Raw genomic sequence first — 25,515 nt, 5'->3', positions numbered from 1 at the left:
CGGATTGGCATTCATTTTGTCAAATCAATGTAGATCAATTTACCAAGAGGGCGCTAGGCCATTAAAAACACTGGTGTTATCATAATTTTTTCTCTCCCAGTTTTATTGACATAAGCAATCACCTCTATTGAAATAAGCTGATTGGTACTTCAGAGTTAACAATGAAATCAGATTACAGTAACTTACTGAATCCCTTGCGTTTTCGTATCTGAACAAAAGACTTACGGAAACTGAAAAGATAAAAAGACCCTACTTATACATAGGGTCATATCCATGGACACAAGTAACGATAATTGACAACACGATACGCGACTGTATTTAGGGGCTTAGCACTAATAATTAATAATACCGGGTAGGGCCTACTCCTGGGCGACTCGTGTGGGCAAGGACGGTGACCAAATGAGTCTCAAATTTCACCGGGGTGGGGGGCACTCAAGTATGATAGTGTAGGCCTAAACGCATGACTTTTTAAACACCCCTAAAACGAGTTTTACCCTACCAGCAAATTTAGGATCAATAGGCCTAAGCTAACTTAATACACTAAAGGAAGTTTTGGATGAGAAAACGGACATTTTGATGAGAAAACGGCCAAAATGGTGAGAATTTAAATTTTCTCATTCTTTTGGATGAGAAACTTCCTGGTGTGTGTGTCAATCATTATTGTCTTATTAAAACTGGTGAAAATTGGTAATCCCTGCTGAGCTCAAAATAAACATTATTATTTTGTCATCCAAAAGAAGAATGAGAAAATTAAATTCTCATCAGTGGCCGTTTCTCATCGAAATGTCCGTTTTCTAATCCAAAACTTCCTCTCAGTAGTGATAGGCCTATAGCACATGACGCAAAGACAGTTGTGGTAACACCATGGTCGCAGACATGCAAAAAAGCTCAAAAACAGATAGTAATGAAACCAGTTTTTATTTTCCTTGCTCTAGCGAATTCACAGAGAAGGTGTTTCTAGTACAATACAGCGTCGGACTCTAGCTGAGAGCGTAGCCTAAGTCCAAACGGACTCCAAGAAGGGCTCTCCATACACAAATGAACAAACACAAAGGAAGGTAGTCTCCTCCGTGACCAGCTTGATTTCGATGGAGCGAAAACAAATTGGCTGCAGAGGAGACGGGTAATTTTGCCATGCAAATGAGGTGAGTGTCATCCCCCTGGTATTATCTAAAATCTATTGTTTAGCGTGCGGGTTTTAGATATTAAATGTATTGTTTAGCGTGCAGGTTTATATAAACCTGCACGCGAAGTAGTTCGCGAAAATAATGCACGGGAGAAGAATACATAACGATGAATAGAAACGGGCACTAGAAGTATATATAAAGAAAATCCTAAGGTTTTATATATTAATGGGCGTCATTTCCAAGTTAATACCAATGTGCATGCTAGCATGCTATTTTAGGGATGGGAAAACCACCCAAAACTTTCGTTTTGATAATATTATTACCTTAAACGTAAGAACCGCAAGACCTGTGGAATATAAATGTGATTATCGGTTTCCATGATTCATTTTCTGCCGGATTAATGTATTAATATTAAGAAATACACCGAAACTTAAAGACCCATTCAGTGATCCCAGCGCAAGTGTAAAAAACTAAAATTATTTATAAATAGCTTAAAAGTGAAGGATAAGTCATTCAAATTATCATTTGGTATTTTTGAAATGAAAAAGTTGGTAAAAAACGAGGAAAACAGCAGTATTGACAAAGTTAAAGCCCCATTAAGATTCACGTAAATGTCTTATTTTTTCTTAAATACACAGCTTTCGGCTGAACCACTCGCAGGCTATGTTAGCACATCTATGAAAATGACAAAGGTGCCAAATTCTGAATTTTGATGATTTTTACGATCATCCGGATGAGCAAACCACTGAATGGGCCTTTATATGGTTCAAATATGACTCCTGCCTTATTAGTTCTCGTCTTAGTAACTTTATTTCCTATATTGATGAAACAAATGCAAAATAAAACTTTGAGCAACCGAAATTGAATGCATTTAAAACAATAACAAAAAACCGTCAATATTACTTGTCTATACAAATTTTCACTAATATATTTAATGTCTTTTTACTCTATGATTTCTAAAGATGCCAACAATACAAAGCCGATGCAACTAATGGCCAACACCACATCGAAGGACAGTGTGCATATTTCATGGACACCTCCTATGTCCAATCACAACAAAGGCGATGGTGCAACGTGCGTTACACAATATTAAATCAAATTAATAAGCGATACATATTACAGCATCAATATCTTACAACATTCAGCTTCCAGGCTTACACCTCTCTGTGCTTACACCCTGGTAATTACATCATCATGATGCACTCCCTTCTTAAGGGAATTAAGGATATGAAAGGAAATGTTGCTATAATCACATTCGAGTTCAAATGTGAAGGTAAGTAAGTGGTCACCTTGCAGAATTCAGTCGGCCATATACTATGTCCCGTCTGCACCAAATTGGTGTTGTTACTGCCCAATTGGGTGGATTAAATCCTGCTTAAAATCGGCATTGAATTGTATTGTTGTAAACTTTCATCATTCTTAGCTATTCTTTTGTCTACATGTAACACGGGTGATGAAATGCGGTTTAATATCCGCCAAGGCCACATCATTTCACATTTTAGGTGGGATATACCTAAGGGGGGACCCAGCTATGGCTGCCATTCAGGTGTAGGAATGCGTGAAATTGGATTCGTCTATAGCTCAATACAATGCTATACATTGTATTTGTATAGGAGGTACTGTGTCGACTTGGATCATGTGGATGGTGGGGTCCATCATTATTGGAGTCACATTGACAATGGTCATAGTGGTTTCCTAGTCATTTGTCGTAAACTGCTTTTATCGAATTGTTACTGATGATATCTTGAAAAACAATCAAATATTGGTAAGTACTTGTCATTAGAATATAAGGGCTAACTTCGTCTTTTCTTACAAACAGGGCAAAATTGCACTGAAAATAACAAAACAATTGCATTGTCTTAAACTAATTACGGGACCTACACAATGGTAAGAAAACAATCTTACGATTGTGTGCTTTCATAAATGGATATACAGCTCTTATTTATTCAATATCAGATTGCACAGCCAGTCTCTTCACTATATCTTCAGTTCAATAATTCATTTCAGTTTATTTCATCAAATTATATGCCATACAAATTGTATACAATGATCAGAAAGAGCTATACAATTATATAATAATCAAAACTACGAGGATGCAAGTGAAACACAGCTCAGACCGTGTAATTGTGGCATCCTTACTCAGGGGTGTGAGAGGCCACAGACCAAAAAAGAGGAAAATTACAAAAAACGCTGAAAAACAGCGTAAAATCAAGGTAAAAATGCCAAATATGGGCTGAAAATAAAAGAAAATACTTAAATTTTGGCAACAAAAAAAGAGGAAATCAGCTGAAAAGAGGAACTCTCACATCCCTGCTTACTAAGGGTGCCACAATTACAACCATTTGAAATCATGGTAATTGGGGCACCCTTGAAGCAGGATATTGTTTAAAACTATTGTTTACAGCAAAGTATTATCATTACTGTACGCTATGATTTAGGATAAATTTTACCTCAATATCTTGTTTGAGGTGAGCGCCTTTCACTTCCAGTGCTACCGTAATTGCTTTGTTATTTATTTTCAACAGGAGAAAACTCGAACGACCAAGCCAGCCAGAGAACAGCGAGATTATTGATGAAATATATATTCCCATGAAAGCAGCAGAAGGCCTACAGAATGACCCAGACCTTTGCTGCGATACATGCTCGCAAGATCAGCCAGTCTTTCGTGACCTTGACTACTGATTTTCCAAGAAAACCGGTTAAATCGATTCTAGCCAGAATTGCTAGGGAATAGATTAAAGCCATATTGCTACATTTGCTGAGGAGGACGCCCTCAATGTTTTTCAAAAATGTTTTTTACACGATTGTAATGTACATTACTACCATGTAAATATCAAGGCCTTTTGTTTTGTACTTTTGAATAAAAGATTTTGAATAAAACGACTGAAAAGTCGTTTAATTATTATGATCGTAATATTCGATTATTGCGATTGAAACGGAGTGGCTCGCATCGGCGAAATATACGCTATATTGAATAGCGATTTTCTTTGTATTGCCTCATCTGTTTGGGCCAGAATTAAAAGAGGACATATCTGACAGTAAAAACTATTCTATTTCTTATGGAAATGTTACAATATGGCTTTAATCACATTATTTTGTCGTACTTATTTGGTTATTTATTTAATTATTTATCTATTTATATGTTAAAAGTTGTAAATTTACCTATACACTTGGAAACAAATCAGCTTGTGTGCAATATCGACACTATTATTCATTTGGCTATTATCCATTCGAGACAGTTGAGTCCGCCTGTAAGTACACGCGCGATCAAAGTCGGTGTATCTGTAGCGAAGTGACTATGTTCTACAGAAACAGCGCATTTAATCGTGTGTGTATTACACGCGGACGCTGCTGTCTCGAGGAAGCCAAGTGCAATCGACACTATTATCCATTTGGGCATTTGGCTTCCTCGAACAGTTGAGTCCGCGTATAAGTACACGCGCGATATCTGTAGCGAAGTGACTATGTCCTACAGAAATACCGACTTTGATTTTGCGTGTATTACACGCGGGAACTACTTTTTCAAATCGGATATATATAGTATGACTGATGCAGAGGTAGTTTGGTTTCGGGATTTATTTCATGTGGTTGTGAATAAAAATAATTGCCAGGTCTTTTAGCAGTTTAGAGAGCAGTTGCACGCATTGCCAGACACTACCGGGATCCAGACCAAGCTGGGTCACGGTCCATCATGTCAATGCGGATGCCAATCGTGAGCAATAAATTAAATTTCATCACCATGATCACTGCATAATCGACCCACTCCTTCCTCGGTAGCATTACGGTCATAGTTCAATCCTCTTTGATATGAGACAAAACAAATAAAACGACCCACTTTAAAGGATGATAGTCCGATTAATAACATCATCCCCACTTCTGTGAGGTTCTGTGTGAATAAATGTTAAGGTGAACTCACTTAAGACATAATATGGCTGACAAAATCCAAATAATTGAGGTCACTGAGTAAGTTTAGCCGATAACAAAATATTGATACATAAAAAGTGTGGATGAGGTTATTGATCGGACGATTATGAAACTTATGTGTTAAAAAAGTATCGGACTTTCCCCCAGATTTAAGGGAACGGAGACTATACAGTTGTAACTTTGAACAGATATTTTTAGAACAGCAGCAGGGCACAATCCTGTCACAACGGCGCGATAGGACACATAATGCCGAAATACTAAAATATATCTTAACAATTTACAATCATAAAATTGGTATTTCAGATATTAAGGAATAAGTGCAATAACATAACTGTATTATTTACAAAATGTGAGATGGATGAATAAATAATTATCAGACCAAAAATAGATTATGTTACAGATTTGATAGACGCATATTATCTTGATGCTCCCAAACATTGAGTAAAAAGCATTACAATTCATGTAAAACAGTTAATGGAGACCACTCCCAGAAAACACAAAAATGTTTGTACACGTTATAAACGTGTTATAAGCGAGTTTTGGTTTTGATCAAAACGTCTAAATAAAAATGTCACTCCGGGTTAAAGGTCATGAAAACATTTTTGTATTGTAAAATATATTTTGGTAAACATTTAATAATATTATGGCAGTTTTCAAAAATGTTTTCTGAATGTTATTAAAAGGTTTTATACCCTTTATATAAGCCGGCAATTAAACTTTTTCTGTAAAACTTTTTGTGTTTGCTGGGCTACTAGTACTCTATTGTACTCCATTATGTCATGCGTTTTGCATTTTTTCTACGTCCGATTGTATTTTCCTGGGTAAAATATAAATTATAGAAAAGGATAAAGTGTTCACCAACCGAATATTTAATCTTTTTCAAACTTAAATTGTTTGCACACATTATATTGGCTTTGTTATTGAATACCTCAGATACATATTTGGACACCATGTAGCTCAGTATCAAGACACCCATGGACAACAATTCTCAAGTCTTGTTTAAAGAGGAAGCACTGCCAGAGCAGTTCTTCTGGGGTGAACCAAACTTGTCTGGTTATCATTAGTCAATGACAAGGTTATCTCTGAAACTTGACAGGGGCTAATTGATGCAATAATATTAAAACATCAATTAGCACCTGTCAAATTCAGAGACAACATTGTCACTGATTAATTTGATAACCAGGCAGGTTTGGTTTACCACAGAAGAACTGCTCTCGCGGGGCTTCCTCTTTAAAAAGTAACGAATACTTTATTCCATTATGTAGCGATTTATTCGTAAATGTCCGAGATATTCAATAAGTAACTGTAGTTATTGAAGTGACAAGCTGACGGTTCTAACGCTATTTAGCGTATCCCGACCGTGGTGACCTTTGACCATGTCAAAGGTCACCATGTGTCTTTGTCTTGTGAACATTTTAATAAAGTTTCTTATAATTCAGAAATTAAGATATATGGTTCAATTTCATCCACCTTGTTACATTCCGTTGAGGCAGGTGGTGGTGATGTAGGTTGTGATCCGTGCTGAACGTACGGCGATATTGCTACCTGATCTTGCTGCTGCTGCGGGATTGTCACATTGCCACAATTGAGATTCAATATCTCGTTGGAGTCACACACATAATTGTCACTTTTGTTAATACTATTGGCCGCCTTCTCTTGTGATAACGCAACATCAGACAGCATGAAACCTGCCACAGTATTATCATTTGCTCTGTCTGCAGGACAATTCTTGTTTTTATCACACCCAATATATTCAGGTGTGTCATTAAAGATGTTTTTAACGGGAACGCTGTTTTCTCCAAAAGCCAATTTGGAATATGGATAGGAGTCTTGACGCTTGACTCTACAGGGTTTCGGTATCATTCCTGGTGTGTCAGCTGTTCCTGGTGAAGTATCATATGCATCCTGTGTGTTTTGTGTTGCTGTTGGTCCATTCTCATATCCCAGAGGCAAAGTATTATCTTTGTTATCAAATGTGTTTCCAAAATTTGAAACATTCACATCACATGAAACATCGGTATCAGAATATGAGTTAAGTCTAGAGTATTTAATGTTTCTCAAATGTGGTATTTGTGACATCTGACAATATGGGTTTATATTCACCTTGTCTTGATTCGATATTTCGTCTTTTGCTGACAGTAACTGACTTGACTCAGAGTCCATATCTGTCTCTGGTTTGTGTGATCTGAGGTATAAGTCATTCATAGACAAAGATAATTGCACTTGATTTGGTTCTCCTGTACCGACTTTGAGGTAATTGTTTCTTTTTACCAGAGGTTGATTTTCCAGCAAAGGATTCCCTCCCTCCTTCTCATTATGGGACTTCTTTGTAAAATCAGGGAAGTGGAAACAGGACCACCCAATATCTGGCGTAAGTACAGGTAATTCAGAAGAGTTACTCTCAACCGACAGATCACGTCTCACAAGTAGCCTTTTGAACAATTTGTCTTCATCCGTGTTTACGAAAGTTGTAGAGCAGCAGCTGCAATTAGTATTTGAACACGATCCATTTTCGTCGGCATTAGGGCACGGATGTTTAGATGTAACTATAGCGTCGAACAACTCGGGCTCCACGCGTTTTACAGGTGTTCCCGGTGAGGTGTAGTTTTGAGCAAACTGCAAAATAAAAAAGTTAAAACAGAGTGAGGTACGTTGCAAGAGCTCAAATGGAGAGTAAATACACACAATGTAACTCTCTAAATTCCAAAGAGTGAAAAAGTCAATCCTCCTCGGAGTGACTCTTCGGGTCAATCGAAAAGATTGACATTTCAATCTACCAAAGAGTGAAAATCACATATTTTCCTCCATACGAGTAAAATTTAATAAACATAAATAAACTTCAATCGAGAGAGATTGTGCTGAGGGAAGACTCTGTAAAAAGATTGAAAATTTCACTCTTAAAAAGATTGAAATTTCACTCTTTGCAGAGTGAAAATTTTACTCGTATGGAGAAAAATATGTGATTTTCACTCTTGGTAGATTGAAATGTCAATCTTTTCGATTGACCCGAAGAGTTACTCCGAGGAGAATTGACTTTTTCAATCTTTAGAATAAACCAAATATGGAATAGATTGATATTGATATCGTACTCAGATGCTCACATTAACAGCTGAATATCCCCGTGAATATCCGCGCAAGTAAAATGATTTCCCAAGGTACAAGCACCAAATTCAAATACTGTTGAGTATGATTTGGGTGCTTTTAAGACACTTGTGACCTGCTACCACAGCATGAGCGTAAAAGTCGCACATTGGTAGTTTCGAGACGTCCTGGCTGTCTGAGTTGATGGTCTTTGTTTGCCGCGCACCTGTACAAGCCAGTAGTATGTCCTTCGTGAATGGCCAATTCGTCGTCCGTATTCCATAGTGGCGTACAGTGGGGCGCCGCGAATAAACAACTTTTCGAGAAAATCGGGTTTGAAGAAATGCCAATTTAAAATCGAGTTGTGTAAATCAGACATTCATTATATTTTGTAAATGATGTGAAATTTCTGTAGTAAACTAAATAGATTTTATTGTTATATATTTTTCAAAAGAAATAAATACATACTATGGCTGGCAAACTGAAAATAAAACTATACGTCACTATGGAAAACAAACAAAACGCAATACCCTAACCTAACGTTAACCGTACGCCACCTCGGTCGCCGTGTAATCCCTATGGCGTTACTTTTCGTCGTTCGTATTCCATAGTGGCGTATAGGTCCGATACGTGTACGCCACTATGACATACGATGTTTTCATTTTTGCCGATATTTCATAATTATAAAATGTGTATAAAAAGTGGCGTATGGTCGATACGCCACTATGGAATACAAAAAATGTCACTTTGTAACTATACGCCACATTTAATTAATTAATTACAAATTAATTAGCTAATTATGACTGACGAGACTTAGAAAAATGAAAGAGAACATCATTAAAAACATATGTGCCAATTTTCAAAAAAATGACCAAAAATCACTATACGCCACTATGGAATACAGCCGACGAATTGTGCCCCCACTCAACAGGGGCGTATGAAACAAAGAACACCAACGCAGTAGCCAGGGCGTCTCGAAACTACCAATTTGCGACCTTATGCTCATATCTTGGTAGCATAGTGATAACCCGTCATAAAACTAGGAAAGGTCACTCATAGAAAGCGAGCGAAGTTGGAAACAGTCCAAAAGATAAGTTTCAAAAAATCTCATAGGTTTCTTAAACGTATTCAAGATACTTTTCACAATAAGTACAAATTTCTTCATTGATCAGAAATCAATGACTGAAACTATAGCCGGAGACGCAACTGGTACTGTGAATGAATACTATGGTAAAATATAAATAATTGTTTTCAGAATAATATTAACACTGATCGTTAACCAGTGGTAATTGTAAGTAATAATGGTGAATCATCAGAATTAGGTGGCATCAACTAGACCGGTTGCAGCCAAACGGCGCAAATATAATATATCCACACTAGATAAGGTATATTGCTGATCGAGATCGATGGGCAAACGTGATGCATGCTGGGAGTGAAAATGGCTCAAAAGCTATAGAATTCGTCACCCGAGATCGCGAATTTGAGCCCTTTTCCTTCCCAGCATGCATCACTTTTGCCTATCGATCGCTACCAGCAATATACCTTATTGTAGCACCACCACACCAGTTATCTTTGCAGCATGTTAACTATTGCAGAAAATCTAAATCTTACCCTGATAATTTTGTTGTCTTCATCAAGGTGGAATAAATTATGCAAACCAAGAAATCTTTTAAGCTTCTTCCGTTTCCAGAGACAGATCCAGAGACCAAATGACACCACGATGACAATGGCTAGTACAGCTACTATTGGAGGCCATCTAATCACGACTCCACCTGGCAATAAATAAACAAATAAGTAAACAAATAAACACCAAAACATAAACACTTTGTAAATAAAGGTCTGTCTGTATTTTGAATATAATATATTTGTCAATGCGTTTAGAATAGAGTTCTCAGTTCTCAGTGAGCAAATCACTGAATGGGCCTTTAACAGTTCTTCTTTGATTAACAAGGCAAAATGTTAAACGTGCACAACATTTGATTCATCATAAAAAATGTGCCAGAGATAACATGCAGTATGATGTATTAATAGTTTTGCCATTTGATGTATATGCCACAGTGCTGTTTTCTGTTCGTGTGAAATATTTGCTATACAGCATGTGCAATATCCATTGATGTGCTTCATTCTCTCTGTATTTTAAATGCTAGAACCTATTTTATGATTGTATAATTATTCAAAATATCCATTGTCGTGTTCATGTATTTTATGCTTGTATTATGTTCAGCGCATTTTAATGTAATGCGCTTTATAAGAATAAATACTATTTTTATTAGTATTATCATTATTATTTTTATTATTATCATGATTATTACTAATCGTTATCGCGTGTGAAAGTTTTCAATTAGCCTTGAACCATGTAAATAGAAATGTTTTATCGATCAGGATCATTACACAATTATTAGTTGAATGTAATGTTATATAAGTGGTATTATACATAGTTCATTTAATATTAAACATGATGTACCATTATCTCCAGTTTGTGGGTATGTAGTACTGGCAGCCAAGCCGATAGTATAGTTATGGTCACCACTCTGTATTTCAGACGCAACTTCAAATGTGTATATTGCAGGTTCCAGCTCCTCCATGTGATAGCTTGTATTATAGACGATGATCTGCCTTCTTTGCTTCCCATCAACACCTTCCCATTGGTAGATCACGTGATAGCCAACAATGCATTCTGGGTAATCATTTGGAGGTTGCCATGACACCAGAATTAATGAGTCTCTGCCTTCTTGGACCTGGAGATCTTCAGGTTGGGACAAACGTTTGTCTGGGTAATCATAAAAATCAAAAATATTATTTTTGTAACATTTTTAAAAAGATATAGAATTTCTTTTGAATGTTACTTTCACTGTCAGATTTCACTATGGACCACAATGGCCTCATCCCAGTGACATAATTCAATAACCTCAATTAAACAATCATAGTGCAAAATTTGACCTCAAGTTGCAGAGTATGAGTTTTGTACCCAAATTTTCAAAGGTCATTCAATGCATGTACAAATGTATTGGGGTTAAAGACATGTGCCTTGATAGATGAGCATGTTGTGGATCCTAGCGTTTGTACCCGAACAGATGAGGCAGAACAAAGAAAATCGATATTTTTAAATATCGATTTAAAAGTCCAGCACGTGTCGATCGTGAGTTTTGTGACTGATCATGTCGGCCCTTTTGATGTACGTACAGCGTTCGGGACAGTGATATGAACATCGCGTATGCGTTCGACTATTTACCTAGCTGGGGGGTTTACACCCCCCAGCTAGGTATTGTAATCGTTCGGGTTCTTCCGCTGGCAACAAACCACTGTAATCTTCCGTTTTCTTCCGCTGGCAACAAAGTGAAAATGCACATGTTTTTTTTTGTTACCCTTTGAGTATGAAACCCTGACTTGATGCTATGTAAGAATTATTTGACTAGTGAAGATATGGTTTGGTCTTTTTGAATCATTGTTTTCTAAAGGAATGAATGTGTTTGTTAGTTTGTTACTGTAATTTGTTATTTAACCTAAGGCACTTAATTAGTTGAAAAGGTAATTAATGACCTGTTGTTTCTGCAAGCCCAGGGAATGTATGTGTGGGAGGATTGATGGCTAATATGATTTTGGATGCAGTTAGTTGGAATTGAAAGGTTGTTGCAGAAAACTTGGATAATAGTGACAGTAGTTTGTGTAGGAAGCAATAGTTGAAATAATGGCATATGGGCACATGAACAAAGTGAATAACTTTAGGTGATTGCAAAGCCAAAGGTTTTCTTTAAGGTTGAATGTCAATGCAGTGGAAATAAGCAGTAATGGCATATTTATATAGGTTTTTTTTAATAGAAATGTGATTTTTGATATGAACCATGCAGGTGTGTTAAAGGCACTCCTTAACAGTAATTGTAGTATAAATTTATAGGTTTAATATTATGTTTACTATTAAAAGTACTAGTATTAGGCTCTGGCTTATCTTTTGATTTTGATTTTGCACCCGTATTTTACAGACTTTGGTGGTATGTTTGGAAACAGGGGATTAATGAGCCAGGCTTTAAAATGTTTAGCATTTATTTCTGTATGGTTATGTCCGACCTCTTTCTTTGTATTAATGAAAGTGTTCTCTGGCCTCTTTCTTTGTAATGAATGTGTTTTTGGCTTGATTAGTAATTCCAATGTTAGTACCGGTATATGAAACTATCAGATGTGTTTCCTTTGCAGTAGGAACTTTAATTCTTTCAGTGCCATTATCATGGCAGTTAATATCAAACTCTAGCTAGCATTTGTTTACAGGCTCTATGTTTTGCTTAAGTAAATGATTGTTGGGGATTTTCTTGTCTTCTGATGTTAGGGTTTTTGTTTTATACTTATATCTTAGAGTATGTATCTTATTTTGTTTGATTAAAAACATCTTGCATTAATATATATTTGAATTCCAGTTCCTAATTTGTGTGGTTTAAAACATTAACAATTGGTGTTCTTGTATTTTACAGGAAATTAAACATGGTTTAAGATTATGCGCAACACAAAAATAGCTTGCAAATGGAATAGACCTACATGAATGCGGGACATGAATTCATTTGTTTTCCCTACCTTTTTTTGTTTGTTTATGAAGTTGGGGAAAATAGTATAAAAGCCTTTAAAAGTCTAGTAATTGTTGTTAACTGTAAAAGAAGGGCAGGAACCCTTCATGATACCTCCCGAGTCCACTGGGTATTATACTGTGCGTGCGCGGCAGCACTATTGTGGTGCCACATTACATTTGATGTAGTATATATGTCATGGACTGTAACATTTGAGCTGTTTAAGGGGTCAATAGGTCAGGGTATACAAGTAATATTGTAAATAATTTTTATTGCACAACCTTATGCCCTACAACAAGTTAAAACTGCATTTCTAAAAGGTTTCAGTGTTAGATGAAAATTGGTCAGTGCATCGTGGTATGATAAAATTCCTTCTATAATCTGTGGATAAATGTTTATAATCTGTGAGTTAATGGTACCAGTACATTTTATTGTTATCATGGTTATCACCCATTTGCTGTTTTCTGTAATCATGGTGATCTTGAATGAGAAATACTAGCTAGTACTAACAAGGTAAGACTGATCATAGTTTAATTAATTTAATTCTATTTAGTGATAGTTACAGGACTATTCATGGGTATTGGAATAATTCTGGTAGACCCTGCGCACAAGTATAACCCTAACCCTAAGCAACCCCAATTATAACCCTAACCCTAATCCTCACCGTTTATAAACCTACCCCTAATCCTAACCCTAATTTAAATTTAAATTATAAGGGGCTGTCATTTTCTTTGGAAGGGGGTCATGAATATACTGGGGAGTGGGGGTCATAGAATTTTAGACCAATTATAGGGGTTATAATTTTTCAACACCCAAAATAGGGGGTATAGAATTATTAAGGGCTGGTGACTCAAACTTTTCGCGCGCTGTGCATGTATTCTTGCACACAATCTTTCATTATATAATGCAGATATTTTGCGCATATAGACGAATCCAAATACACGCATTCCTACACCTGACTAGCAGCCTTTAGTTGGGTAGCCGTCGGCTACAATGCACTCAAAATGTGAAATGATTCGGCCTTGGCGGAAATTTTAAACTGCATTCCATCACCCGTTTTACACCTTCCGCGAAAACACAGGCAGACAAAAGAATAACACAATACAGTTCCTTCGACAAAACACACAGCATGGTCTATTCGCTGTTGAAGTGACATAATAATCGGATTAATACACGCGGTATCTATGCATTGATGTACTTGCGAACAAAAGGGCTATATGTATGAATAGATGCGACGGGATTACCTGCGGAATTATCTCCATTATATATATTATTAGCTATTATTCTATTAACCCTCCTCGTCCTTGCATCTTCTATAGGTGTTAGGCGGCTTTTATTTGCACAATTGGACGCTCAAAGCACCAGGTTGGTGCTAGCGGCTACCCAAAGATGTCCGACCAAATCCTGACCATGACTTGGCTACTTGGATTCGTCTATAGCGCGCCTTCTTTACACACACAATTAAATTTTAACGCACTCCACACACTTTCTTTGCTCTAAAAGTTTTGATGCGCTCCTCGCCTTTGTTCCGGCAATGAATAATTTGTCTTGAGTCTGTGTAGGTGGAAGTGGGTGGGGGGGGGGTCATAAAATTTTCGACCCAACATAGGGGGGGTCTAAAAAATTGTGCCCGCAATAGGAGGGTCATAAAATTTTTACTCCGGTCACCGACCCCCCCGACGAAGAAAATGACATCCCCCTAACCAAACCCTAAAACACAGGGTGCACAGGGTAAACCAAAATTATACCTGGGTAATAATAATAATTTCTATTCATGTTTTAGTCCAAGACACAATATGTTTATCAGCACCGTTCAACATCTTTATTAACCACTCCCGTTTACTAACTGCTCCTGTTTACTCTACTAGTGCACCTGCAGCTGTGAGAGCCCTGATGCTGTGAGAGCACTGGCATGATAGCGATACTGTTTGATGACCTAAGACCTCGGTGTAATTTTTTTCATGCTCCCCTCATACGAAGGATTCCACCTATCAAGTTTAAGCCCAATAGGGCAAAGTTTAAATTTAGCCCCTACATGACCTTTGACCTCAATTTTGTTTTGCGCATATATTCCCCTCGTATCAAGGATTCCACCAAGTTTGAGGCCGATAGGACAAAGTTTGAAATCCATGACCTTTGACCTTTGACTTCGGATGACCTCCATATAATGTTTTTCATGCTCCCCTCATACGAAGGTTTCGACCCACCAAGTTTGAGCCCGATCTGACCAAGTTTGAAATTTGACCCCTCCGTAATGACCTTTGACCTCAGTCGACCTCGATTTTATTTTGGGCATATATTCCCCTCATATCAAGGATCCCACCCACCAAGTTTGGGCCCGATTGGACAAAGTTTGAAATTTTGACCTTTGACCTTGACCTCCGATGACCTTCGAAACTACCTGGTAAATAGCGCCCGCCCGGTACCCATCTATGTGTGCAATATCGGGACGATGCGTCGAAGTGCGGCGGAACGCATAGCTGGACAGACACACACACAGACAGACACACACACAGACAGACAACGGCTATTAGTGCACCTGCAGCTGTAATGGCCATGTAGCTATTAGGGCACCATCTGCATGAGAGACACACTTTTTGACCCCAGCTGACCTTTGAACTGGGATGACCTCGATGTAATTTTTCATGCTCGATCAATCAAGTCTAAGCACAATAGGGCAAAATTTAAATTTAGCCCCTAGATGACCTTTGACCTCGGCTGACCTCAATTTTGTTTCGCACATATATTCCCCTTATATCAAGGATTCCACCCACCACGTTTGAGCCCGATAGGACAAAGTTTGAAATCCATGACCTTTGACCTCGGATGACCTCCATATAATGTTTTTCATGCTTCTCTCATACGAAGGATTCCATCCACCAAGTTTGAGCCAGATCGGACAAAGTTTGCAATTTGACCCCTCCATAATGACCTTTGACCTCGGTTGACCTCGATTTTATTTTGGGCATATATTCCCCTCGTATCAAGGATCCCACCCACCAAATTTGAGCCTGATCGGACAAAGTTTGAAATTTGACCCCTCCGTAATGACCTTTGACCTCGGTTGACCTCGATTTTATTTTGGGCATATATTCCCTCGTATCAAGGACCCCACCTGCCAAGTTTGGGCCCGATCGGACAAAGTTTGAAATTTTGACCTTTGATCCATGCGGGGTATTTTTCCCCTATGACCTTTGACCTTGACCTCCGATGACCTTCAAAACCACCCGGTAAACAGCGCACGCCCGACACCCATCTATGTGTGAAATATCGGAACGATGCGTCGAAGCGCGTCGGAACGCATAGCCGGACAGACACACACACACACACAGACAGACAACGGCTATTATTTTAGTAGTACTAGTGCACCTGCGGCTGTGAGAGCCCAGATGCTGTGAGAGCACTGGCATGATAGTGATACTGTGTAACCCCAGATGACCTTTGAACTCAGATGACCTTGGTGCAATTTTTTCATGCTCCCGTCAGTCATCAAGTTTAAGCCCAAATAGGGCAAAGTTTCACTTTAGCCCCTAAATGACTTTTGACCTCGGTTGACCTCAATTTTGTTTTGCGCGTATATTCCCCTCGTATCAAGGATTGCACCCACCAAGTTTGAACCCAATAGGACAAAGTTCGAAATCCATGACCTTTGACCTTTGACCTCGGATGACCTCCATATAATGTTTTTCATGCTCCCCTCATACGAAGGTTTCGACCCACCAAGTTTGAACCCGATAGGACAAAGTTTGAAATCCATGACCTTTGACCTTTGACCTCGGATGACCTCCATATAATGTTTTTCATGCTCCCCTCAAACGAAGGTTTCGACCCACCAAGTCTGAGCCCGATCGGACAAAGTTTGAAAGTTGACCCCTCCGTAATGACCTTTGACCTCGGTTGACCTCGATTTTATTTCGGTGATATATTCCCCTCGTATCAAGGATTCCACCCACCAAGTTTGAGCCCGATCGGACAAAGTTTGAAATTTTGACCTTTGACCTTGACCTCCGATGACCTTGAAAACCACATGGCCAACATGCTTTTCCCGATACCTATCTATATGCGAAATTTCAGCGCGATGCGTCGAAGCGCGGAGAAACGCATAGCCGGACAGACAGACAGATAGAGACCGCTTATTATTTTATTAGTGTAGATAGATAGATAGCTCCCGCTAGTTTTGAATAAAATAAACACACTATCTGTGGTCATCTTGTGACTCCCTACATTTTGGTCATCAAAAGTATTATGCCCCCCCCCGTATTTTTCTTTCCTAAAATTTATGACCCCCTGTATATTTGGGATCCTCCTTCCAAAGAAAATAATAGCCCCTAAGGGGTATTTATGGGGCTCAAACTCAGTGACAACAAACCTCACAACCAGGGGGACATTTTGCAGGGGTCATGTCAAATCTTAGAATTGCTGCATTTTCTGGCAATATGTAGGGGGTACGAGCTCAAACTCAGTGACAATAAACTTGATGAGAAGAGTAACATTTTGGAATATTTTGCATGGATCAGGTCAAAGGTCAGCTGGGGTCAAATCTTCGAATTTCAATATCTGGACATCTGTGAGGGGTACTGGGCTCAATCTCGGTGACAACCTCATGACCTGGGGAACATATTGGAACATTTTGCACGAGTCAGCTCAAAAGACATCATTCTGGGGCCAAATCTTAGAATTGCGTTATCTGGACATCTGTAAGAGGTACAGGGCTCAAACTCAGTGACAACTCATGACCAGGGGTGAATTATGGAACATCTTGCAGGTGTCTGGTCAAAGGTCATCTGGGTCAAATTTTAGAATTGCATTTTCTGGACATCTGTGAGGAGTACAGGACTCAAAACTCGGTGACAACAAACCTCATCACAGGGGAACATTTTTGGAACATTTTGCAGGGGTCAGATACCTCCACAACACCAACATGCCCCAGCTAGGTTTGTGGTCTATGACCACCATTTGCCTCTAGTTAATATTAAGAGTAGACGAGGTATTGTTGGTCGAAGCAACCTAAATATCGATTTTCATTATCTAGATCATATATTATTGAAAATTAACACCTTGATGTTTTGCAAAAGTTCATTCTACAAATCGTATACTTTGCAAACTTGCTTAATTTATTGTTGTTAATGAGTGTTGTTGTTTCAGTGCTCTTTACAACGTAACGCAAGAACCGCAGCACCTATAAAAGTATCTGATTCTCTGTGATGTTTTAATTCTTCTACACACTCGCTATGAATTGAGCAATGCAGTTTTTTGCCAAAGCTCACTACCATTCGTAAGATGCTGTGAACTATAACCTTAAACGCCGTACGTCTCGTTTTATTCAAAATCTAAGATTTTGTCACAACTACCGCACAGGGGCGTAGCAAGCGGGTGGACTGGGTGGATGAAGTCCATGGGCCCCGAGCAAAAGCGAAAATGAAATAAGGGGTTCAGCTTGAGGTTCAGATGAATGAAAGTAGAGCCTTCGTGGCTGAATTGTAACACTTACCATACTTTCACTTTATTATCATGATGTATTAATCGCATTTTTTCCTTATTTCAATGTCAAATATTTTCTATAGAATATGTAAATTGTTGACATGGAATGATTTATTTATATAACTGTGATTTATGCATGCATTATTTTCTTTCAAATGTTTCCATGACTACTTGATTCAGGAGAAGACACATGAATAATTTTCATAATGATCAAATGACCCGTGAATTCTGTATAGCTAAGTAAGAATAAAGTTCATTACACATGTTAAATGACGAGTTAGGACTATTAAATTTAGTTACGATGGTAATGGAATGACTTCCTCGTCCATTTTTTGCAGTCATTAAAGTTTTAAAATTCATAACATTTTGAACAAGGATTATAGACTTTAGCAAACATAGAAACATACGAATTAAAAATTGATATATTTTATATTTAACAGTCCTCGAAGTAAAATTGATAAATCTAATGATATGTAATTTTAAAAAGTTTTAAAAGTGTATGTAGCTGGGAGGAAAAGCCTACGATCATTTGGAAGTCTTGTCCTTTCATATATTGAAGATATAATTTTTTCCCAATCTTCCCCTTTAATGAAATTTAAAATCTGAAGGTCATATGCAAGCCTTCCTTCCCCTATCAAATACTAGTGGGGGAGGCAAGTAGACCTACCCATACGGCAGATCACAATGGAAGATAAAATTCACAATTTAAAGCCATAATGTATGAGTTGGGTCAAATCTTAATTTTATTATTCTTTGGGTTTGCCAAAAATTATTACATAATATATATTAGTAACAACTGTCAAGTCGAAATAATGAGGTATTAAGAAAACCAATAGCCGCGTAACTATGGAGCTCTAAGGAGGATTTGAAGAATAAAAATTAATGCACTTCATGCTTAGTCTTTCACATGGCATTTTTAGTACATTATTGGCATTACAATCTACAAAAGGTAAAAATTGGATAAAAAAATTTCAAGGGTTCATAAATTCCACACTGTCCCACTGACTCCTGCCTACAAACATGAATTACCACCGACCTACATTACACAACCATGTTTTCCAATTATGCCTGAGCACTCTCTTTTAAAGGGTTTTTTATTGTACATGCAGTTGTAGAAATTTTCCGTGGCTACCCATGTAATAATTACGAAATATTGTTTTATATTCAAAAGTATAATGAATAAGTTTGGGATCTTTATTAAATGCGGATCAGAATCCTAGATTTATGATACCTTCATTTCTCACAAAAATAATTTATTCATTAAATGGAGCACAGATAATGATTTCACCTGTACATAAAACATGTAAAATGTCAAATAAATTATTCCCGTCGGTACTATTGCGTGACAAAATTGAAATAATTAAAAAAATATTTGGTATGGTAAATGTAAAGTAAATCATTGCACTTTACGCGAATTGGGCTTTTATAGCAGCAACAACAAAATTCCTTCAGCTTGATCATAAACAAAATAGGAAAAAAATGGTGGCAAGAAATGCACCTTGCTCAGAAACGAGCTACACAAATTACTCTAAATCATAGTACTTCGACTTAATTTGACCTTTCACATGTGATCTTTAACCTGTAATGTAATCCACATTATCTTTACTTTCTTCATCGTACACATCATTATTTTTATTTCGTTCAAATAAAACATACAAAATATTTTTGTTATTTCTTCAAATCAAACATCCAAGTTTCATGCCAATCGGGCTAACACCAGACAAATGAGAATAAGGTCTCAAAAATTGTTTGATTGGCGTAACCCGGCCGACCCGAAAAGTAGACTTTTTTCCAAAAAAATAATAATGAAAAAATAAAGAAATTAAGAATATTAAACAAATTAAAAAAAAAAAAAAAAAAGTTCCAATGCCTTTAATATCGAACGCAATGTACAGCTTAAAAAGTAAAAAAAAAAAATCCCGAACTACCTACCCTAAATTTGTTTTATGTTACGCCAATCAAACAATTTATTTTTTTGAGGCCTAAGTCCAAAACACCGTGCATAGGGACAAGCCACAGATTGGAACACCGAACACAAACACCTGTATCATAGATACTATTGTGAACACCCCTCACACCTAAAAGTACACGTCACCTTGACCTTGAACATTATTCAATGGATTAATTAACCATGCACAATGACGTAGAAAAACATAGATCGCTGAGCTCGAGCTGGTACGTTGCCGTTTCATTGACAATCACACACTGAATAAGCCATTATGAAATGAAGGGACCTAACAAAATCAGCATCAAATACAACTAAAATGGAAACTGAATTTACTCTAGCATGTATGGATTAATAAAATTAAATAAATTACTTGTTTTAGCATATTCAACTTTACTGTGTACCATTTTTATCAAAAAATTGCTGAATAATAAAGGCAAGCACGCTCCTAAATCTAGTTCATTCGCCCGTTGCCATGCAGCGCTACAGGAACGGCGACTGAAGGCGAAATTTCGTAAAGTGGTAGAGTTGTTTAGCGTGGCAACACTGATGAAATACCAGATTCAGGCGTGTTTGCCTTTATAATTCAACAATTTTTGATAAAGACAATGGTATACTGGGAAATTTAATGCGTTTTAATACATGATTTGTTCAACTTTGTGATCTATACAGCACCCAAACCGGGACCCAAACCTGCTTCACAGATTCGGCGAGCAGGGCACTCTATCCTTTCTACCTCATTGACCATGCATAATCTCCATCCGGGTTTTTATGTTTCAACAGTTAGTTACATTGTATGTTTAATTATTTCAGTATGAGTAAACAAATCGATGTATTGCTTCATGTTTTGTCACTCGTTTCCATGCTAACCTGTTTTAGACAAACATCTGGCGACATCCCTTTTTTTTTGTATCGGTAGCATTTGTGGAAGTTCCCACGACTTGCTATTTGTTGCGAGAACGTTTGAGTAACCACTGTAACATAGAAATGTTACATAGCTATGGGTAGCTAAGTTAAACTGTTATTTTAAGAGGGAAAATTATAATCCCCGCCCAGAAAATGATTGCTTCTTACCCCCCTGAATAAACTCTTAAGGTTACTATTTTAAACTGTTGTGATTCGGTAGTTCACATCATCTTGCGAACATAAATAGTCACTCGATAGTCGTTTCTGAATATGCTGAATAATATTTAGCCAAAAATTGTTTTATCGAAGAATTCAAAGATATACTTTTGTAGGTCCTGTGGTTCTTGAGTTATGTTGTAAAGAGGGCTGAAACAGCAACACTTTTGTAAAACGTACATAACTCATTAACAACAATAAATCAAGCAGGTTTTCAAAGTATATGATTTGTAGAATGAACTTTGGCAAAACATCAAAGTGTTATTTCTCAATAATATATTGATTTAAATAATGAAAATCGAAACTAATTCTGCCATTACCCTCTCCTGCCGTTGGCCTTAACCATAATCGTAATTTCCGTCTTACTAGGGGGGGGGGCGGGCAGTTTGCACAGCCGCTAATGGTTTTGGTACTCTAAAACGTCCACATAAACCAACAAATGACTTTAGCTAATCTTGGTGTCACCCGCCTTACGCTCATGTATATAAGTGAATATAGAAGGCACTCCGACTCGACTAACCTTTCGTTGTATTCCTAACCATAATTGGTATTACTAGCGGGACACCCGCGCTACGCGCGGGTCCCCGCTAGATGAGTAAATGGGAGCGTTCACTAAAACAGGAGGAATTACTGAACAGGTAGAATCATTGAAAAGGTAAATTTTATTTATCTGAACCTGACCATCTTTAAGCCTACGTTTCCATTTTAACTTCTTTCTTTCTTTTTAGTTTTTTCTACATGGGCCAATTTTGTTCCATTTAAAAAAACAAATTCTGCTGCTATAAGCTTCCGATTTTCCGTTACCATGTTTTTTTTTTTTTTTTTCAACCCCGTTCCCGTTATTTTCTAAATCTGTCCTTTCTTACATTTCCATTTTAGCTTCTATTTTATTTGCTGCATAGCTTGTGATTTCCCGTTTTCATGTTATTTATTTAATTCTGTCCTCAGTTTAATAGCTTTTTTATTTATTTAAACTTCCTGATTTTATTATAGCCATTTTTCCCCTTACATTTCCTGAAGAGTTTCTTTCTTTCCTTCTTTAGCCTATTTTATTCCCGGTTTCATTTTGTGACTTAGTATAACCCACATATGCCTACTCGTACAGCCTGTTTGTCCTCATTTTGTTTTCTTTTTTATTTACTAGCGGGATACCCGCGCTTCGCGCGGGTCCCCGCTAGATGAGTAAATGGGAGCGTTCACTATAACAGGAAAAATTACTGAACAGGTAGAATCATTTAAAAGGTACATTTTTATTTATCTAAATCTGTCTCTTCTAACATTTTCTTTTTTAGTTTCCTCTGCTTAGCTTGTGATTTTCCGTTTCCATGTTAGTTATTTATTTAACCCATGCAGTTCCCATTATTTTCTAAATCTGTTCTTTCTTACATTTCCTTTTAGCATCTTTTTTTTTTTTTATTTGCTGCTTGTGATTTCCCGTTTCCATGTTTTTTATTTAATTCTGTTCTCATTATTTTAGCTTCTTTTTTTTCTTACATTTCCTGAATAGTTTCTTTCCTTCTTTGTTTCATGCCCGTTTCATTTAGTTACTTTAACCCGTTGGTCTAATTACTCGTACCTTTTTGTCCTCATTTTAATTTAATTTTTCTTTATAGTACCGCTTCATCCCGTGACCCGTCCATGTACCTTTTTGTCCTTTATTATTTTTCCTTCTTTCCGTATTATCATGTCCACTGGTCTCTGGCTCGCAGTCGTGTGGCTCTGCGCCGTTTACGCGCCCATTGGCGTAGTGCGCATTACGCACGAGGCGCCGACGCGCTTACGCACGAGGCGCCGACGCGCTGCCGGCCAGCTGCAGTGACGCGTAGGCTGACAACCGATTTTCATAACAAAAAACCCGTTTTTACCCATATTTTCACTGTTTTTGCAGCCAATTCTTGACCGATTTCAACCAAATAAAGTCGAGGCAATTTCCCGTATATTCCTCGATCTCCCGTATGAATTTGGCGACATTTGGATCGAAACTGACGGAGCCTTTTACATAAACCACATAGATACATACAACATTCCCCTATTTATAGTAAGATAGTAGGCCTACCTCTTCATGTTGTTTGTACTTTTTAACACACATCTGTTTCCCGTATTTATTACGCTACGGTCGTTCACCCGTAATATCATTCATTACGTGACTCTGCGTCGTTTACGCGTGCCATGGCGTAGTGCTGCGTTACCCGCGCGGTATCGCTGCGCTACGCGAGCGGCATGGCATTAAATACGCCCGTGCGACGCGCAGGCCTAGCTTAGTAACTGACTCCTCTTTTTGTTTACCTTGGATAGCAACGGACCACATTTTCACTGATTTTGAGGCCAATTCTTGACCGTTTTCAACCAAATAAAGTTTAAACACGTTCCCGTATATTCCTCGATCTCCCGTATGAATTTGGCGACATTTGGATCGAAACTGACGGAGCCTTTATAGCATACACAGATACATAGATAGATACATACAACATTCCCCTATTTATAGTAAGACTAGCGGGACACCCGCGCTACGCGCGGGTCCCCGCTAGGTGAGTAAATGGGAGCGTTCACTAAAACGGGAGGAATTACTGAACAGGTAGAATCATTGAAAAGGTAAATTTCATTTATCTGAGTCTGACCCTCGTTAAGCCTAAGTTTCCATTTTAGCTTCTTTCTTTCTTTTTCTTTTCTTCTACGTGGGCCAATTTTGTTCCATTTTTAAAAAACATTTTGCTGCTAAGCTTGCAAATTTCCGTTACCATGTTTTTTTTTTACTTTTTCCCGTTCCCATTATTTTCTAAATCTGTCCTTTCTTACATTTCCCTGTTGAATTTTTTATTTGCTGCTTAGCTTGTGATTTCCCGTTTTCATGTTATTTATTTAGTTCTGTCCTCAGTTTAATAGCTTTTTTTTATTTAAATCATCTAATTTTATTAGATTTTATTATTCTTTCCTTCTTTAGGCTATTTTATTCCCGTTTTCATTTTCTTACTGTGACTAACTATAGGCTAACCCACATACTCGTAGGCCTACCTGTTTGTCCTCATTTTGTTTTCTTTTTTAATTACAGTAGGCCTACCTCTTCTTGTTGTATGTACTTTTTAACACACATCTTTTCCCCGTATTTATTACGCCTACGGTCGGTCGTTCACCCGTATTATCATTCATTGCGAGACTCTGCGTCGTTTACGCGCGACATGGCGTAGTGCTGCGTTACCCGCGCGCTATCGCTGCGCTACGCGAGCGACTTGGCATTAAATACGCCCGTACGACGCGCACGGGCTAGCTTGACAACTGACTCCCTTTTTTGTTTACCCAGCATAGCAACGTACCACATTTTCACTGATTTTGAGGCCAATTCTTGACCGTTTTCAACCAAATAAAGTTTAAACACGTTCCCGTATATTCATCGATCTCCCGTATGAATTTGGCGACATTTGGATCGAAACTGACGGAGCCTTTATAGCATACATAGATAGATACATACAACATTTCCCTATTTATAGTAAGACTAGCGGGACACCCGCGCTACGCGCGGGTCCCCGCTAGGTGAGTAAATGGGAGCGTTCACTAAAATGGGAGGAATTACTGAACAGGTAGAATCATTGAAAAGGTAAATTTCATTTATCTGAGTCTGACCCTCGTTAAGCCTAATTTTCCATTTTAGCTTCTTTCTTTCTTTTTAGTTTCTTCTACATGGGCCACTTTTGTTCCATTTTTAAAAAACATTTTGCTGCTAAGCTTGCAAATTTCCGTTACCATGTTTTTTATTTACTCAATCCCGTTCCCATTATTTTCTAAATCTGTCCTTTCTTACATTTCCCTGTTGACTTCATTTTTTATTTGCTGCTTAGCTTGTGATTTCCCGTTTTCATGTTATTTATTTAGTTCTGTCCTCAGTTTAATAGCTTTTTTTATTTAAATCATCTAATTTTATTAGATTTTATTATTCTTTCCTTCTTTAGCCTATTTTATTCCCGTTTTCATTTTCTTACTGTGACTAACTATAGGCTAACCCACATACTCGTAGGCCTACCTGTTTGTCCTCATTTTGTTTTCTTTTTTAATTACAGTAGGCCTACCTCTTCATGTTGTATGTACTTTTTAACACACATCTTTTCCCCGTATTTATTACGCCTACGGTCAGTCGTTCACCCGTATTATCATTCATTGCGCGACTCTGCGTCGTTTACGCGCGACATGGCGTAGTGCTGCGTTGCCCGCGCGCTACGCGAGCGGCTTGGCATTAGGTACGCCCGTACGACGCGCACGGGCTAGCTTGACAACTGACTCCCTTTTTGTT

General features: G+C 37.8%; 1 protein-coding gene across 1 annotated transcript in view; it reads right to left on the bottom strand.

Annotated features, from left to right (window-relative positions):
• Positions 1-4,855: 4,855 nt before the first annotated feature.
• The window catches only part of LOC140153563 (interferon alpha/beta receptor 1-like), a 66,021-nt gene continuing 45,361 nt past the window's right edge, over positions 4,856-25,515 (bottom strand). The window contains exons 3-5 of the mRNA XM_072176341.1: positions 10,597-10,902; positions 9,744-9,904; positions 4,856-7,667 (exon numbers count right to left, since the gene is read on the bottom strand). Coding sequence (XP_072032442.1) covers positions 6,480-7,667; positions 9,744-9,904; positions 10,597-10,902 — 1,655 coding nt within the window. The 3' untranslated portion in view covers positions 4,856-6,479. The remainder of the gene's footprint in view (positions 7,668-9,743; positions 9,905-10,596; positions 10,903-25,515) is intronic.

Source organism: Amphiura filiformis, chromosome 5 (genome assembly GCF_039555335.1).
Source record: "Amphiura filiformis chromosome 5, Afil_fr2py, whole genome shotgun sequence".
In the NCBI taxonomy this organism is placed as follows: domain Eukaryota; kingdom Metazoa; phylum Echinodermata; class Ophiuroidea; order Amphilepidida; family Amphiuridae; genus Amphiura; species Amphiura filiformis.
The sequence above is the reverse complement of the archived record's forward strand: the minus strand, read 5'-3'. Positions and strand labels throughout refer to the sequence as shown.